At 50.2% G+C, this 18063-nt stretch overlaps 3 protein-coding genes across 4 annotated transcripts; 1 reads left to right on the top strand and 2 right to left on the bottom strand.

Moving 5' to 3' along the window:
• Positions 1–1947: 1947 nt before the first annotated feature.
• On the bottom strand, positions 1948–2892 carry LOC132080409 (cytochrome b-c1 complex subunit 8). The gene is made up of 2 exons (XM_059483571.1): positions 2647–2892; positions 1948–2202 (listed from the first exon to the last, which is right to left on the bottom strand). Exons 1-2 carry the CDS (start codon positions 2798–2800, stop codon positions 2108–2110), a joined length of 249 nt encoding a protein of 82 aa, XP_059339554.1. The 5' UTR covers positions 2801–2892; the 3' UTR covers positions 1948–2107.
• Positions 2893–4642: 1750 nt separating this feature from the next.
• Positions 4643–8231, bottom strand: GDF9 (growth differentiation factor 9). Of its 2 annotated transcripts, none has more exons than XM_059484005.1 (2): positions 7667–8231; positions 4643–6619 (listed from the first exon to the last, which is right to left on the bottom strand). In XM_059484005.1, the coding sequence occupies exons 1-2, from the start codon at positions 8079–8081 to the stop codon at positions 5691–5693; spliced, it is 1344 nt and encodes a 447-aa protein (XP_059339988.1). In that variant the 5' UTR covers positions 8082–8231; the 3' UTR covers positions 4643–5690. The 2 variants fall into 2 exon arrangements, with proteins under 2 accessions (XP_059339988.1, XP_059339989.1); XM_059484006.1 differs by having other exon boundaries at positions 4643–6616.
• Positions 8232–15071: 6840 nt separating this feature from the next.
• On the top strand, positions 15072–17747 carry C1QTNF2 (C1q and TNF related 2). Its single transcript, XM_059483656.1, is given in 3 exon segments — positions 15072–15108; positions 15111–15539; positions 16742–17747. Coding segments are annotated over 3 exon segments (1080 nt in total). The 3' UTR covers positions 17356–17747.
• The last annotated feature ends 316 nt before the right edge of the window (positions 17748–18063 follow it).

Here is an 18063-nt window from a genome sequence, read left to right as displayed (position 1 = left end):
GGGTGGGAAGGGTGACAGGATGGCAGGGTCACAGGTGGCAGGGCAGGGGAGGGCTGGGCAGGGGAGCAGCAGGCTGCTGTGGAGCAGCTCGGTGCTGACCCTGTCCCTCCGTGCTGACCCTGCCGGAGCCGGTGCGTGGCCCCGGTGCCGCTGCCCCTCTGTCCCTGTGTTTGTGTTAGTCTGGCCCCTGGGCCGGGCACGGTTCAGCCGTCTGTGAGCAGGAGCAGGGACCTCGTGAGAACCCTGGCAGTGCTGGGACAGCACACGGTGACAGAGCTGCTGAGGCACAGCTGCACAGGGCTGGGACTGAGGCCACCCCTCTGTGGCTCTCAGAGGCACCGTGAGCAGGACACACGTTCTGAATGAAACAGCTCAGGGAGAGGGATTTTATACAGGCACACAGTGACAGACTGCCAGGGTTAGATGGGACATTGGGAATTGTTCCCTGGCAGGCCCTGACACACATTTCCCAGAGCAGCTGTGGCTGCCCCTGGATCCCTGCAAGTGTCCAAGGCCAGGCTGGACAGGGCTTGGAGCAGCCTGGGACAGTGGAAGGTGTCCCTGCCCACGGCAGGGGTGGCACTGGATGGGCTTTGAGGTCTCTTCTGGGATAAATCTGCCTCTCTACATCTCTGCCAGCTCACAGCCACAGCGGCCAGTTTGTTGCTCCCCACTTGCTTAAGCTGCCTAGAAAATGACCAGTGACCCAAAATGCAGTTAAGCACAGAATATTTTTGGGACAACTTGGGAGCACTGGCTGATTGATTTTATTGCTACTTATGCCAGCCTCAGGCTGTGCTTGGAGGAAAGAGGCTGAGCTGGGTCTCACGTGCTCTGGTCCCCAAAATACTCCAGCACTGAGCTATAAAAATTGCATGGCCCCAGCTTCCTGAAGTGAGAGCATCATTGTCTTCCTGACAGCCCAGCCCTGAGCACACAGGGAAACGTCACTCCTGCCCTGCAGATAAGATAAACTCCCAGGACAGCTCCAGGAATAGCACAGCAGGAACACCAACATGTTGCTCTGCATGGGGTGGGAGCTGGAGGCAGTCACTGGAACATTGGGAGGGAAAAATTAGGATAAAGGAACCAGCCAGGTGTTCTGAGCTTCCAACAGTGAAGGTGTTTCTACACTCAGAGACACAGGGTGAATAAAGTTGACACTGCCTGTGTCAACTTTATTACCAGCAGCTGATTTTAAATCATCTTCAGGCATTTAGCAGTCTTGCTTCTCCTGGCAGTTTTCAAGAAGGTTCTGATGCAGCCTGTTACCACTGATCAGATATCAGAGTGTAGTTAATTACCCAATTAACGTTAGCATAACTAGGTAATTAGAATCATAGGATCAGAGAACAGCCCAGGTTGGAAGGGACCTTGGCAGATCAGCTGGTGCAGGATGTGTGGGAAGGGAGCCCAGAGGAGGTTACCTGGCACCCCGTCCAGTCACCTCCTGAAACCGCCAGGCTGTTCCAGGGACGGATTGTTCTCCCTGGAAAAAATTCCTTTGTTACACAGAGATGAAACCTCTCCCGGTGCAGCCTGTACCTGTTCCCCTTCATCTTCTGCCCGGGGCTCCCATGAAGAGCGAGCCTCCAGCCAGAGGTCAGGGTCCATCCCAAATCCCAAGCCACCAGCCAGCCCCTCCAGCTTTAATCAATACCAAACCAGGGGGTGTTTGTTTTTCACAGATCTCAAGGCTGGAGGAAAAGCAGCAGCCAGCGATGGGAAAAATAAACGGGACAAGGAACAATTTCAAACCAGCCCTCGTTGCACTTTATACTGAGGAATATTTCAAAGAAACAAGAATTACGAAGGCTGGAAGTGCTCTAAGATAAAACATCCGAGCACATGGAACTTCAGCCTGATTATCTGCCTGTACAGAGAGAACCAGACAAGGGATTTGATGCTCCTCACCTCAAACAGCTCAAGACACGATTTCACACAGAGTCATGGGGCAAAGTTACAGTTTATTAGCCAAGGCTTATCTCCCTGTTAATCCCCTCTGGCCATGGGAACAAGCACAGCAGGTCGCGGGGAGCTCCGGAGCCACGTGGGCACTGCTCCTGGTCACCGGGCACTGCTCGTGGGCACCGGGCACTGCTCCTGCTCAGCGGTCGCACTCGTAGTCAGCCGGGTTCTTCCTCTTGAGCCGCTCGAACTCCTGGTTCCCCCAGGAATAAATCAGGTAACCGAGGGCCAGGGCTGCCAGGGACAGAGGACAGGCACGGTCAGGGGACACTGCTAGAAAGGGACACTCTCCATAAAGGGACAGTGGAACGACGGAAGGAATCTCTAAGGGAATAATGCAGTGAGGGGACACTGCAGTAAGGGGAAATTCACAATAAAATGGCATACGATGCAGTGACGGGACACCTAAAAAGGACACTGCAGTGAGGGGACATTGGAATAAGGGGATTTCACCACACGAGGACACTGGGAGAAGGGGATTTCACCACACGGGGACACTGGGAGAATGGAATATTCACAATATGGGGACACCGCAGTGAGGGGACACTGCACCGCGCACAGCACCTACCTCCTGCGACACAACATCCCACAACCCCCACCCTGCCCCAGTGCTTCCCCCTCCCCAGATTTACACTACGAAGGAGGTACAAAAAAGATGGAATCCACCCCTGTACTCACGGGGCACCACCTTCAACACCTGGGAGGCAAAGCGGCGGGCCACGTTGGGGACGCTGTGGGACAGGACGTTGGGGAAGGCTTGCTGCTCGAAGGGCGACAGGCTGTAGGAGATGACATGGCGCACCCGCGCCAGGTTCCCGAAGTGCTTCCCCATGGCCGCGGTGTCCCCTCGGTCACAGCGCAATGGCCGCCGCCCGCCCCGGAACTGCCTCGGCGAGGCCTTCCGGGGCACCGCGAGCGGCGCTTTCCGTTTGTAACAAACGATAGAAGCGGTGAAATACGTGTGTGATAAATCACAGTTAGACTAAAGTGTGTTTTTAACGGGCGGTTTGTAATAAATAATGTGCGCCATAAACGGGCCCTGCTCTGAGGGGAGGGGGGGGCACGCGAGGCACCTGCGCCGTGAGGGGCGGGGGGCGGTGCCTCAGAGCGGAAAACCGCCAAAAATAAATAATGAAGAAAAAAACTACTTTTGTGTGGCGATTGTGGAGCTCCGATGGAAAATAAATAATGGTCTGAAGAAAAACCCACTTTTGTGTGGCGATTGTGGAGCTCCGATGAAAAATAAATAATGGTTTGAGGAAAAATCTACTTTTGTGTGGCGATGGGGGAGCTCCAATGGAAAATAAATAATGGTCTGAGGAAAAACTCACTTTTGCGTGGCTATTGTGGAGTTCCAATGAACAGCGGAAGTGTCTGAAGCAGAAAATAATGGAATTATGGAAGAGTTTGCTCTGGAAAAGGCTTTTAAAGGTTAAACATCCTGCCCTGCAATGAGCATCATAAACAATATTGGAATTATTATTAGAATGTATGAGACACCTATCACATAACTGAAATTACTATTAGACTATATCAGATATCTTCACTATTACTGGAATTATTTATAGAGCCTATAATTATTAGCCTGTATTAGACATATTCCATATAATTCAAATTACAGAATATATTCAACATCAAACTTATTTAAATTACTACTAGAATATATTAGAGATCTTCAACGTTATTGCAATTATAATTAGAATATATTAGAATTATTATATCAGCTTCCACATTAATGGATAATTGTTATGATTACTATAATATAATTCATCATCTTCCACATAATTGAAATTATTAGAAGATACTAGAATTGTTAGGCATATTTAACATTATTGGAGTTATTATTAGACTAGATGAGAATGGTTAGAACATTAGACATTTTCACCATTATTTGAATGATAGTAGAATTATTAGACTGTATTAGACATTTTCAACTTTATTTGGATCATTATGCTCTATTAAACATATTTGCCATTATTTAAACTAATATGACACTATATTAGATTTTTTTAGAATATGTTAAACACCTTCAACATTGTTGGAATTATTATTAGAATATATTAGATATTGGTATTATTACAATATATTACACATTTAATATATTATTATTGGAATTATTATACTATATTAAAGATATCAATTAATGGACTATTAGAATATATTAGGGTTATTGGACTACATTAGACTTTTCATCATAATTAGAAGGATTTGTCTCAGGAAACAATTCCATTTATTTTCTTTTCTGGCAGGTGAGCAAAGCCAAATTCCCAGAGTTTGAAAGGAAGAACAGAAGTGATACAATCCAAACTGACCCAGCTGCCCACAGTGCTGGCACCAGGATGATTTTATGTGATACCAGGGTTCTGTTTTGAGCTTTTGGTGTCAATCACTTGGATTTTAGCAGTCAGAGACCGAAACCTGGAGCAGGATGTTCACTTTTCAGGCAGATTTGTGCTCCAGGAGCTCTCCAGACACTGCTCCGTCCATGGGTTCAGTGACCAGGTGAACCAGAGTGACACCCCTCAGCAGTCCCTGCCCTGCTAGGGTGAATTCCCAGCCTCTGGAAGCACTCAGGATCCCAGGTAGGGGCTGGTTGGGTGGCTGAGTGCAGAAAGTTACACCATTTATTTATTAATCCATTAGCAAGTCAATGTTAAAGAATGTTCTGAACAAGTTTTACAAGATAGTGCTGCTCCACAGCCTTTAATTAGCAAACAAACAAGAAAAATGCCCACTAAAGCTGAGAAGTTTTGTGTATGAGTTCCAAGTCCAGGAGGAGAAAATAAATCATAATAAATCAATTACAGTAAAAATTTGGTGTGAAAGCATCTAGAGTTGAGGTACTTGTTACCTACAGTTTCATTGTGAGAGGAAACAAAGCTGCAGCCCCACATTTCAGAATATTAAACCCATTGAACAGCATTTACATCAACACATTCAAGGCTTTTAGAAGCCATTTTAGGGGATTAGGCTTTTTAAACAATTCTTCCTATTTAAGAAGCTAGTGGCAATGTGGCTCCAATGGACAATGCTCTGCCCTCACCCCATGCTGCTCCTTATTCTTGAATAAAGGAAGCCTCACCTGATGCCAGTTGTTACCAAAATAGTGCCTAAAGTGTCCACAAATTACCCACAGCTGCCCTTAAATTCTCACCCTTCTTTTAGCTGAGAAAGCCCAAAGAGTGCAACAGAAGAAAAGCAAAAAAACAACCTTTTAATCTTTATAGAACTGTGAGGAAGGGTTTTGTCACCCTGCTTGGAAGAGCTGGAATGTGGTAGGGGAAGAGAATGAAAAACTGAAGAAATAATTCTGACATTAAAGACTTTCTCCCCTTGCTAGTCATTGTTGGAGATGCCACACACAAGGTTTCTGTAGAGGCAGAGTAGCAGGCGCTGCATGTCAGGGTGTGTGTGACAGCCATTTATTTCTCTCCTTTTTTTTTTTTAATCTGTAATAAAGCAGCTTAAAAATAGACATTTAGTAGTTGAAATCTTTCACCCATTTTAAATGCAAAATTCTCCCGATAAAAAGACACTATTTACATTTAATTGCACATTCTAGAGAGGCTGAGTACAAAAACCAGTGCTCTGATGTGAACCCCCCTCTGCTAACCCGGTGCTAAATCCCAGCTCCTGGAGTTACAGCGGTCGCAGCTACAGCACCTTGAGAATGGAAAGCTAAAAGCTGTATTTGGGGCGCACACCCAGCCCAAGCAGAGCCACTAGCGGCAGGTGCACTTGGTGGCGATCATGTCCTCGTACTCCTTGTAGGCGATGGAGCCGTCGGGCTCGATGGTGAGCACGCTGAGCGGGCTGTAGGCGGCGGGCACGCACGAGGGCCGCGGCACGGCGGGGTCCAGGCGCTCGTAGATGAGGGTCTGCACCATGGTGTGCACCGGGGAGCCGTAGCGCTGGCCCAGGGCGCGGGGACAGTCCCCGCGGCAGAACTGCGGGCTGTAGCGGTGCGGGGCGATGATCCAGCGGTCCCAGCGCAGCTGGCTGAAGCTCAGGCGGAAGTTGTGCAGCTCGCACTCGTGCTGAGGGAACGCGAACTGCTTCGGGTGCTCGCTCAGGTTGTGGGACGAGGAGGCTGGGGCCGCTTTCGGATTCTCGTTCCTTCGCTGCCGCGAGGCCCTTTTACCCTGGGGATTGCCTTGGTCACCCCTTGGAGCATCCACCTGCGGGCTGCCGCTTTTCCTCCCGTGCCCCAGTGAGCTCCCCCGGTGATAAGCTTGCTCGCTGGTGTCATTCAGATAGAGCAGAAGGGAAGGGGGAACCAGTGTCACATTCATAGCCTTTCCCAGCTTCGTGCTCCCTTGTGGGTCACCCACCAGACAAGTGAAGTTCAGAGCCATGTGCACGTTCCTCCTGTTCGTAGCAATCAGAGGCCGGAGGAAAGAAGTCACATCCATCTCCACCCATTTGCGTTTTCTAACATCAGAGTGCAGGCTAAAAGCTAAAGAGTGGGAAATGCTGGGACAAACTTGGCTGGAAAAATCATGTTCCTTAAGGGATAAATGGCATATGCAGGTAATGGAAGAGGAAATGGGAACAGATGTGTCAAAGGAATAGAGCAAGACAGACTTGAGTAAGTGCTCCAGAGCAGTAACACGATCCAAGCTGAAGAGTAAATCCACGGAGTGAGCATCTCCTGGGAAGGGAAACAGATTCCTGTAGTGTTAGTGTGTCTTATTTTTCCACCTAGATATAAATACTGTTGTAGTGGATAAGTAAAAATTATTCAGCAGCATAAGAAAACAATTTCAATGCCCTTCCTTACATTTACTATGTGAAATTTCTGCTTTGGTCAGGGACATACTAGTTAAAAATTAAGAAATTTTAAGAAAACAAAGAAAGCCCCTGATTTTAACAGTTATTATGATTCATTTCTTTAAAAGAACCAACACAGGAGGAAGTCAGCTGTTGTCTCTTTAGTGCTGGTGTGGGGTAACAGGAACTAAACACTCCAGATGATACAAACCATGAACTCCACCTCAAAGGGCTGCTCCTGTGCAGCAGCACAATGCTTGTGTTTATCTGTCTTTCTATGAAAAGCCCAAGCCAGGAGAACTCAGGTCACCTCAGCAGGATTAACAGCCAATGATTTCTAGGTGCTGTTGTTGTGATCAGCCCACATTTAGGAAAACCATCCAAGCACCATGTTACAGTGTGCCCAGCCATCCCAGTTCTGAGCCTGATTTACAAGTAATTCTACTCTTCCCTTCAGGGTTTGGTCATGATTCTTCTCTAGCAAATACACCAGGCAAGGAGCAGAGTCTCTGGCAGTGGGTTCAGGCAGTTTGGTACAAGTCTCATACCTGTGCTGTAGTTCTTTGAAAAAGCAAGGCCAAGGTGGGCTGTAGAAGGAAATGTACTGCCCCTTACGCCTCAACAGTTTTTCCACTTTTCTTACCTCACTGAGATCTGCTTGTGGCTTTTTCTGACTCATGAGGAGATGAGTCAGCCTAAGACATCAGCATGTCTTGTACATACCACTTGTGTGGTGTTCCCAGCCTGTAAACTCTGTACCTAATGCCGCTCAAGGAGAAGTAGGCCATGAAAAACTCCCCCAGTTTAGGAGAAGAGCCTCCAGGACTAAAATAGCAGCAGCACTAAAGGAAGGAGGTATTTTTACCTGGTGCTGCCGGCACAGGACGCACAGAAACCCCGCGCGCCCTCCCCAGCAGTGCCCACGTACCTCTGGCCAGGGGCGCGGGGCTGTGCTCGCACTCCCAGCACGGCGTGAAGAGCCGCACCGTGTTGTAGAGGCGGCCTCGCTGCGCCCGGGGGATGCCGTCCCTGGTGGCAGACAGCCTGTACAGCCTCTTCATGTACCGCAGGGCCCGGGAGTCCGGCTGCAGCCGCGGCGCCTCGCCGTGCCAGCCGCGGGGGCCGCGGTCGTGCAGCACCTTGAGCAGCGGGGGCAGGAGGGCATGGGCTGGGGCCGCTCCTCGGGGCAGCTGCAGCCCCGCAGCATCCTCGGGAGCCCCCCAGAACCCGGGGGTCACCGCAGAGCCCCCCCGGCCCCGGGAGCGGGGCGAGCCCTGGGTGCCCGCAGAGAGCCAGGACAAGCAGCAGTACAAACAAACACAAATCCTCCAAGTGCTCTCCATGCTCTTGAGGGCTGCGGATGAAAAATCACCTTCCCTCAAGTATTCGAGGAAAAACAGGAGTGCCTGAACCCCATCCCTTATATAGGTTGCAGCTGTGGAATGTGAGGGAGGTTTCCTTCTGATTAGGAAACAAAGAGAAAGATCTGCAGCTGGTCCCTGAAACCACAAGTTCAGTGCAGTTGGGCTAAGCCTTGGCCCTGGAAGCTTATTATATAGAGATACTAATTCTGAATTAACCTTTTTCACATGGGAAATTACAGGCTGGGAGCGAGTGCCAGCCCGCAGAGGGAGCTGGGGAGGCGTTAGTGCTGCCTGCTCTAATTAATCCTGGTTTATTTGCAGGAATATATAAAGCTAAATATTACTGCTCTTGGCCTTTGGCCCCTCTCCATATGCTGGTGGAGTAGTTTTACCAGCTCTGAGCTGAACAATCCAGCCCCCAGCTGCTCACTGGGTATAAAGTTGTGGGTTTTGTTAAGGAAGAAGCTTTGAGAGCATCTTATAGGTAGTTTAATTTAGGGGTTATATCAGATGTTCTCCCTCTTGCCTTGGTGTGCTGCAGTGGAAAGCTGATTATGCCAAGCTTGTTACTATTTCTTTCAGCTTCCCTGGTGTATTTTCCTGCCTGACAAGCTCTTGTTTACAAGCTGGAGAGTAAAGAAAGCCCTGAAGAATCAAAAATTGTGAAAAAGGGAGAGTCTGCTGGTGTTACCTGCCCTGTTTGCTGCCTGAGGTGAGGTTTTAGGTCACCTGCTGTACACCAGATTTGAGTTATTTTTTCAGAATATTTTTATACTGGTCTCTCTTGCAGGATCTCTGCCATGGGGTTTCAGCTGTGGCTTTAAAGTAGGAGTAAGGAAATAGTTTCTCATTTGTTCGGTGTCTTGTTTATTTTACATTATTGTTGGATGTGGTTAAGGTGCAAGTCTGGTGCTGCAGACTCCAGAGCAGGGGGACTGGAGGTTTTTTTGTGATTGGGAAATACAAAGTGTTTTCAGAAATCCCTTTTTGTCTAACTTGTTACTTGGTATCAAGGCAGGGGCCCGTTGTGGTGAGTCAAAAAGGTTGCTGAGTTTACTTTGAATTACGGAATTTACTGAATTTACTTTGAATTATTAGTAGAAGGTGTATGGAACAAAAAGCAATAACCCCAAGCTTTAGACAGCATCTGCTCAGTGCTGGCAGTGGCTCACTGGTGATTGGGCTGGTTCCCACTTCCGTCTTCCCAAAATAAGCTCTATTTATTTTTATCTTAATGGGTCAGGGCTGCAGCTCCTAAGCAGAGCTAGTGGTCTCAAGGGCATCCTTTAAGTTTAAACAGGGTTTTGACTCATTTTTATGGGGGCTTTTGGAGAGGGACAATCACTCTCTGTAGGCTGCTTACAGGCTTCCAAACTGCTTTTATGCAGGGCAATAAAAATTACTCAAATCACCATCCCACAGTAAGACTGGAGGCCTGTTGGATGGAAAAATGCTTCTTCCTTCCCATTAGTGTCTCCCCAAAACCCCAAAGCACTGACACTCATCTATGGTGAGGCACACTCCCATTGTTACTGCTGGGTTTTAAGCTGCCTCCAGCCTTGGTGTGAATTTCAGCTCTTCTGGCATTTGCTGAATCATTTTATTTGGTTACAAAGTCGTGGCTGCAAGGTCAGTGCCTAACAATGAAACCAGTGAGGTCTGAGAAGGTAAACAAGGGGAAATCCTTCCAGGCTGGGACACAGCCCTGCCCTGGGCTGGGAACTGATGGTTGCCCACATTTATGCACTCCCACATCTCCCCCATAGCACGTGCACAGCAACAGCAAAGGGTGAATGAACCTTTAGGTGACTTTGTCCTGCAGGATTGAGGATGGCAAGCCAGATATATTTATATAGAAATAAATGATTTATCATGCTAGTGATAAGACTAGAAAAGCCTTAAACAGAATTATTTGCTACCTAGTATGGGTAGCCAGAACTACTAATATAGTACAGTGCACTAGTTTTGAAGCAAAACGGAAGCATTTATATTAAAGCAGTTTTATTGAGGCAATTATACTAAAGACAGCAAGATGGTGTTACTCATCCAGACCAATCATTGTGGTGGGCAAATCTCTTTGGCTCAGCCCCGAGGAGTGGCCTTGAGGGGTGTCCCCACTCCAGGGAGGGGTGTGTTGGAAAACCCTCTGTTAAACAGTGGGCCTGGGCTCTCAGGCAGATGTGTCTGGGCCAGCTGTGCCAGCTCAGCAGCTTTGGGTGAGGTGTCAGTAGCATCACTTGTTTGTTCCTTTGTCAGGCACTTTATCATCTGCACATTTTCACCTGGCTCTCAGGATGTTTAACTCTGGGATGCATGGATCAGGCTGGTTTTGACATTATTCACCCCAAAACAGCATGAACACCTTCTCTACTCGCTGACAGCTTTTCAAGCAGGGCATTGTTTGAGTTGTTCCCCCAGTCCAGGCAGAGCATCCTGAGCAGGGGCTGCACCCCCAGCCCACACCTGTCCCTGAGCCAGCCCCCTTCCTGGGGACACCACAGCAGTCACAGCACAGAGGCTGCTGCTAAAAGCAGCACAGAGGGGACGAAATCTGCTGAATGTCCCCTGCAGTGTCTCACTGACACAAAAAGCACTGCGTCTCAGGCTGCTCTGATTCTCTGTGCAGTTTGTTTATTTAACAAATTGTGCTGCCAAGTGTTCTCAGCAGAGCTGTCTGGGACCCCGGTGGAGCCTGGCCTGGCTGTGCAGCACAGACAGATTTTCCATCAGCCCAGAAGGATCTTCCCTTCCCAGCAGTTTGTCCCCACACTGCTGAGCTAGCTCAGGCTCTCACTGCAGACTGGGCACAAAACCACCCTGAGCTGTGAATTCCCTGCTGCTGCCTGGAGCTGCCTGGCAGGATTGCCGTGTGTCCCAGCATCCTCTCGTCCCTGGCCCATGTCACAGGTGCCATGGGGTATGAGCAGGGTCAGCAGAGGAGCTGTTCCTTTCCTCACCATCTGAGGAAACCACTGTGGCTTCCCAGGCCCATCCCACTGGCACGGCAGCAAAGCCCAGGGGAACTTTCACCTGGTTTCCTATTTCACATGCAATGCCTTGAGCCTTTTGGCCCACACCCAGGCAGAGGGGCCCAGCACGAATCTGGTTTCTTACAAATTCATAGAAAACAGGCAAAAAGTGAGAATTTCTGTCTGACCCATTTCCAGAGCAGCCCTTGGAGCAGTGTCTGGGTCTGTCCCAGCTGTGCTCACCCCAGTGCCAGAGGTGAGCCAGCTTTTCAGAGCAGCCCTTTTCCCAGGGAAATGCTGCTGAAGACTGCAGGGGTTTGGGAAGGGCTGTTCCCCTGGACGTTGTTCAGTGCCAGGGAGCTGGGGCCTGGCGCTGGCTCTGCAGGAGCTCGTGGGACTGTCAGCACAGCACGAAAACAGCCCTGTGATTCCTCAGCCAAATGTTCCCAGTCCTCCCAGGAGCATCTAAACAGGCCCAGCTCACAAAGCCAACTGTGTACAGACTTCATTTTTATGTTAGATCTCTTCCCACCAAGTGTCAAGAGCAAGCACAGGGGAAAGCTTAAAAATAAACCGTGACAGCTCTGAGAAGGATGAATCTGGGCAGAGCAAGGAATGACAATTCCAGCATTCTCCTGATCAGCTGATGTTCTGCACTGAGCAGAAAGGATTTAGTGGCTGCAGGGCAGGGTTTGGAGCCCTGCCTCCAGGCACACCCCTGTGGGATCCTGGTGGGGCCAGAGCAGGAACCCACAACCAAAGATGAGTCTGGTCCATACCAGCCCTGGTAGCATCCCAGAGCATCCTGCTCCAGCCTCAGCTGCTGCTCCTGCTGTTCCTGCCTCACCTGAAGCAATTGCTGGGGGGTTGTAATTACTTTCCAAGCTTGAAATAAAATCCCAATCCTTTCTCAAGACAGAAGCATTCCTGCCCTGCCATCCCTAAGTTGTGTTTTGTAGTGCACATCAGCCCGAAGAAGTGCTGAGGTACAAATTTGCATTTGCAGAGCTGCTGCTTCATGGTCGTGTCCTTAAATTCAAGCCTGGAGTGATTCAAGTGAGTTTCCACCCCTAGGACAAAATTTTCTTCCCTTTAATGCTCCAGGACAAAGTGTGAATGTTGTTCCCCAGCTGGATCAGCATTACCCATTCCCTGCTTGTGAGGGCAGCAACTACAGCAGAGAGGGGCAGCATCAATCAGAAAGGATCCAGGCAGCCCCTGAGCCTCTCCTGCAGGACTGTGAGGGAGAAGGAGAATAGAAAAGCTCCCTGAGCATCAAGAGCTTTCCAGCCACATGTGCATAAAAATCCCTTCCCGTGCCACGTGACCGAGGAAGAGGCACAGATCCATTACACAATAATAAAAATATGCCTTTGGCAACGTGGAGCCAAAGTGGAGCTGCTGCAGGGAGCTCAGACTACGCATAAGAAGGAGTAAAACAGGGATAAAAAGGACCAAAGTCAATCCTGCACAGCCCTCCCAGGACCTGCTGGCAGCACGAGGCTGTGGATCTGCAGCAAAACATCTGCCCGAAGCCCTGGGGGCTGCCAGCGCCTGTCAGGATCTCGCTGAGGAGATCAGACTGGTGAGTAGATCCGCTTTTCCCTCCCCTGCCTCTCCCTCCTCTTAACCTTCACTTTGAAAACTTCCCTAATAAGGTCTAAGTCACTGAGCACTCAGGTTTCCAAAGCCTGCACAGGAATCCATAAAGGCAACAGCTGCCAGTTAAAGAAATAACACCACGAGGGAAACATTCCTCAGCTTTTGCTGAGCTCCCACCTCCTTCAGCCTGTCCTGCGCTGGGCAGCTGCCGAGAGGGTTTGAGCTCGGGTTAGGAAGGGTTTGGCACAGGAATTCCTGGTGTTTGTGCTCCAGGCTAGGGAAGGTTTGGCACAGGAATTCCCGGTGCCTGCAGCCAAGGACAGAAGGTGCATCCTCTGCTTTCCCTCCTTTGCTTTGTGCAGCAGCAGGGAGCACATCAAACCCCTGTGGCTGTAAGTGCTTCCCTGGCTCCTATCAGTTAAATCCACCCATTTCCGGTGCTGTGTCACTGCTGTCACACCTGATTTCACCGAAATCAGCCTCACACCCAAGGGCTCCTTTTGCTTCCACCCCAGGGACGCTGCAGGGCAGTCTCCAGAGCTGAGAATTAGGCTCATGGGGATAATGATCATCTTGAAGATTAATTAAGACACCTTGAGGTACACTAGGAAATTGTGAAGCAGAAAGATGGATGTTTTATTTGAGAAAGCCTCAAATCCTGAAAGGAAATAGAGAAGAACGTCACAGTGTTCACTCACTGCTGGGTCCCTCATCCTGCTCCTGCCTCCCTCCAAGCAGCAATTCCCTCCATTTCCTATTCCCATGGCACAGGGTGGCTTCACTGGCCAAAAAATCATCATCACTGCACGTGCCACCAAACCCTGCGTCTGGCAACCCTCAGGGATTTTCCTCTGCGATTTCAGCCCAGCTGCCCTGGAAGCAGCAGAAAGTACAGCTGATCCTGACTCTTCCAGGCAGGATCTTTTCTTACAGAAACACTTCTTTAATGCACAACAGGCATTGGTCACGGCCCAAAGGTCTCTAACCCTGGTGACAAAGCCATTGGTTAAAATGTCATTGGAAAATCAGCCCTGCTGCTGCACAGCCTCCTGTGCTGGGCTGCCTGCCCACACCACAGAGAGGGGAGATGCTGATCTGCTTCCAATTTGCTTTTTGGAGCTCATCGGACCTTCTACATTGAGGAACAAGTTTCCTTTTAAGGTGGAACAGCATGAGGTTTGTTCTCTTTCAAAAAGATTTCTTGAAGAGGGTATTTATAGATGCTCTTGTGGATGTGGTGGTGCTTTGCATCCCACACACATTGCTGGGATATGGGATGAAGTGTTCTTGTGGAGCTGTTAATTAGCACCAGCTCTGGAGCTGTGCCAGAGCACAGCCCCAAAGTGGATTCTCCCCTCTTGTCCAAGTACTGGTCCCACAAACCTCATGACCTCGGGGGATTTTGTTTGCCACTTTTTATCCCATCAGGTCAATGAACTGGGTTGTCTCAAGATATCAGAAGTGATTATGGTAAGAAACTGTCACAGGAGGAGCTGCTCTCCCACCCTCTGCTCCCTCTCACACCTTCCTTCTCCACATGAGGCATTCCCAGCTTTTCTCCAGGTTATGCTCCACAATGACATTTTTCCCTGCCACAGCTTGTGAGTCACCTCTACCTCCAGACACCTCTCACTGTTCTGCCCTGTTGGAGGGGTTCCTGGGAAGCAGGGATGCAGCTTGCCGTGTGATCTCCTACTCCACAGGCATTTGTTTCCCTTCCCATGAACTCAGAAGCCTTCATTCAACTTTCCACATGAACACTGGGTGGTGTTTTCCATCTCAGAAATCCATTAAACCAACCAGCAGCAAATTAGAGCTGAAGAACCAAAGGGCTTAAGAAGCCAAATCCAGCCCTGGATCTGGTTTGCATTTCCCTCTCCTCTGCATGTTCTTAATTATAATATCACAGAACTGGGGGCTCCCACTGAGCATAAATATGTAGGATCAGCTGGCTGGATTTGGAGCATCTAAATATGCATTTCCACCCCTCAGGAGCTGAGAGCAGCATAAGAGCTAAGGCCAACATGGAATTTAGCCAGTGCTTTAAGCATCTTATTTCCAGTGCAGGAGTTGCACATAACCGTACTGGGGAGCTGCTAAAGCTGAGCTGCAGTGGGGAAGGGGATGAGGCTCAGCTCATCCGACAGGCAAAAGGCACTAAGGCCTGGCCCAAAGCCTGCCCAGCCTCTCTTCTGCATCCTGCCCTCATCACATCATGGGCTTTGTGCTTTGGGGAAACCCCGGTGGCCCAACCATGGACAGGTCATGCTGGGATGTTCACACCAAGCCCCTTCTCCTTCCACTTCCCTGCTCCCAAGCAGCTGCTTTCTGCACCCCTCTGCCATTGCTCCTGGTGTTTTGGGGGAAAAGAGGCTCAGGGAGCAAAATGAAATGAGAGATGGCCACAGACACAGAGCTGGAGAGGAGTAAGTTTGATAAAAATATTGGTCTGAGTTAGAAAACTCTGTGAGCCAAGTCCTTGGAATCGCATCACACCAAAGCAAACAGCTCCCCCACCCTGCCAGGACAAGCCAAATAATCTCCCATTTTCCTGCAAGTTTCTACAGCAGCCACGCCAGCGGTGCCCTCAGGCTGCTGATCCCGTCTGCTCCCACAGGCTGTGCCATGTTCTCGGCTGTGCTGCTCCTCTGGACCGTGCCCTGCGTGGCAAACCACATCCTGGGGGGCTTTGCCAAGCGGCAGCTGCAGGACGGTGCCCAGCTGGCCTGCAGCCTGCCCGGGCCCCCCGGGCCCCCCGGGCCCCCCGGCCTGCCCGGCACCCCCGGCACCGTGGGCAGGATGGGCTTCCCGGGCAAGGACGGCAAGGACGGCCAGGACGGCGACAAGGGCGAGCACGGCGATGAAGGTAAGAGAGAGGCGCTCGACACGGCAATGGAAGGGTGGAAGCTGTGGGGCAACAGCCCCTTCACTGCTCCACCTGATGGGAAACTCCGCCAGGAATTCCCACCGTCCGCCTCCCAGTGATCCCGCTTGTCCCAGGGGCTCCACGCTCTCACCATGCTCTCACAGCTGCAGCTTGTGTTGGATTCATTTGGTGACACGGTGAGGTGGGCCCTGCGCCGCTCAGGGCTCTCTAGAGCAGACAAGGAGCTGGTCTGAGGTTCCTGCTCCCAGGAAAACCAGAGCCACGAGAGGAAAGGCAGCATGGGCTGCCCTGAGCGCTGAAACGGGACAGGCGCTGGCCGTGCCGGACCTAGCGCAGAGCAAACTGAGCCGAGGCGGGGCTGTGCCGGAGTCAGAGGCGGCAGGAGCTGAGCACAGCAGAGATTTCCCTCTGCCACACTAGAGAGCACTCCTGCCTCAGCAACGCCAGCGAGCCCAGCCTGCGGCTGCCGCCTCCTCCCTCCCCAGCCGGCAATCTGGAGAGCAGATTTCCAGCCACAGCCGCGTTTCGATCTGCTCTTGCTAACAGCAGGTCAGGAGGCACTGCATAAATCCTCACGGTTTTGCTCAGATCGGATACCACCGAGCCAGAATCACTGCCAGCCCAAGTCGCTTCCCTTCTCAAGGCAGCCCCTGCCCGCAGTGTTTGCTGGTTCATCCCCCAGCTGGGCTGGGCTGGGCTTTTTGCAACATCTAGATCTACTTCTACCTTGTTTTTATATAGTCTCATGCTAAATGTAAAAAAAAATAAAAAAAATAAAAAAAAAGCTAAGAAAAAAGAAAGACATGAGATCAAAAGTATTCACCTGCTCAAACTGAGGCTCTGAAATCTTCACAAACCTGCCCCACTCTATAAAACCAAAACATTTAAAGCTTGTTCTGTAATTCCTTCTTTTTCTCAAGTGAGCCAAATAACGGAATCAGCCTTTTGGTCCTTAAAAAGGACGGAATTCCACTGTTACTACACCAGCTCCCTGCCTACCCTGGCTGGTCAGTCCAGACAGATGTCCAGCCCCGGTGAGATTTCCTTGGGATTTTCACACCAGCAATGCCTTCCTCCTAAATTAAATTCCTGCTGCAATGCTCTAACCCCTTTCCACCCACTGTATCAGCTCTTTCCCTCAAGAGCCATAAGGGAACCTGATAAGATAATTTGTCTTGCAGGTGCCCAGGGCAGAACAGGAAACCCTGGCAAGCCAGGCCCGAAGGGGAAAGCAGGAGCCATTGGCAAGGCCGGGCCCCGCGGGCCCAAGGGTTTCAAGGGCAGTCCCGGGAAAAGCGGGGCCCCGGGGAAGAAGGGGCCCAAGGGGAGCCGGGGCGAGGCCGGGCTGCCCGGGCCCTGCAGCTGCGGGGCCAGCAGGGCCAGGTCTGCCTTCTCGGTGGCCGTGTCCACCAGCTACCCCCGCGAGAGGCTGCCCATCAAGTTCGACAGGATCCTGATGAACGAGGGAGGGCACTACAATGCTTCCAGCGGCAAGTTCATCTGCAGCATCCCAGGGATTTACTACTTCACCTACGACATCACCTTGGCCAACAAGCACCTGGCCATCGGCCTGGTGCACAACGGGCAGTACCGGATCAAGACTTTCGATGCCAACACTGGGAATCACGACGTGGCCTCTGGATCCACCATCTTGGCACTGAAGCAGGAGGATGAGGTGTGGCTGCAAATCTTTTACTCAGAGCAAAATGGGCTCTTCTATGATCCCTACTGGACAGACAGCTTATTTACTGGATTCTTGATTTATCCTGACCAAGATTATCTCAATGAAGTGTAGGAGGAGAAATCATGAGGAAAAAAATAGGAAATGGGCCTCAGTCCAATGAAGTGGGGCCGTACATGGGACACGCCTGGGATTATCAGATGATTCCACATTTGCCTATGGGATTATCAGCTGATTGCACCCTGTATGGACTATTGAGACTTTTCCACAGGGTACCAGGCCTTCAGCAGCCTCATGAATGTCTCCATCCCAAAGCCATCCATTATGTATTCCATGATTATTCATTCCAACATGCCATGGACATGTAACTCAAATACTGGTGCAGAATGCTTTGGTTATTGCATTGTTATAATAAAGCATGGAAACCAACAGTCATTTCCTAAAGCTGAGCTGGAAAGTGCCACTGATGCTACTGTAGATTGTGTCACTGGGCTTCCTCCTCCACACCCCAGCACAGTCCTTGTTAATGGAATCAGGCTTTGCCAGCCAAAAAGAGTCTGGAATTTGGCATCTGGAGTTGTAAAAGTCCCTCCCAGGCCATCAAGGCATCTGGTCTGCACAGGAAGTGATTAAAAGGTCTTGTTTTTAAGGCTCAGGGCTTCTCTCAGGGCACAAAGTGGTGCTCTGAGCACCACTGGTGTCCCTCAGAGCAAAGAATCAGTCACAGAAGGGTTTGGTTGGGAAGGACCTTAAATCTCATCTGGTTCCACCCCTGTCAGGTACTTAGAAATGGGGTCAGCATTAACATGATGTTTGTAAAAC

Source organism: Ammospiza nelsoni, chromosome 16 (genome assembly GCF_027579445.1).
Source record: "Ammospiza nelsoni isolate bAmmNel1 chromosome 16, bAmmNel1.pri, whole genome shotgun sequence".
Taxonomy (NCBI): domain Eukaryota; kingdom Metazoa; phylum Chordata; class Aves; order Passeriformes; family Passerellidae; genus Ammospiza; species Ammospiza nelsoni.
Note: the sequence above shows the minus strand (reverse complement) of the source record. Positions and strands in the feature narration are given on the sequence as shown.

Coding starts and splice junctions, on each gene's coding strand:
- LOC132080409 (XM_059483571.1), bottom strand. CDS start 2,800: ATGGGGAAGCACTTCGGGAACCTGGCGCGGGTGCGCCATGTCATCTCC. Junction 2,203..2,646: donor GGTGTTGAAGGTGGTGCCCC/GTGAGTACAGGG, acceptor TGTCCCTGGCAG/CCCTGGCCCTCGGTTACCTG.
- GDF9 (XM_059484005.1), bottom strand. CDS start 8,081: ATGGAGAGCACTTGGAGGATTTGTGTTTGTTTGTACTGCTGCTTGTCC. Junction 6,620..7,666: donor CCCCGCGCCCCTGGCCAGAG/GTACGTGGGCAC, acceptor TTCCCTTCCCAG/GAGATGCTCACTCCGTGGAT.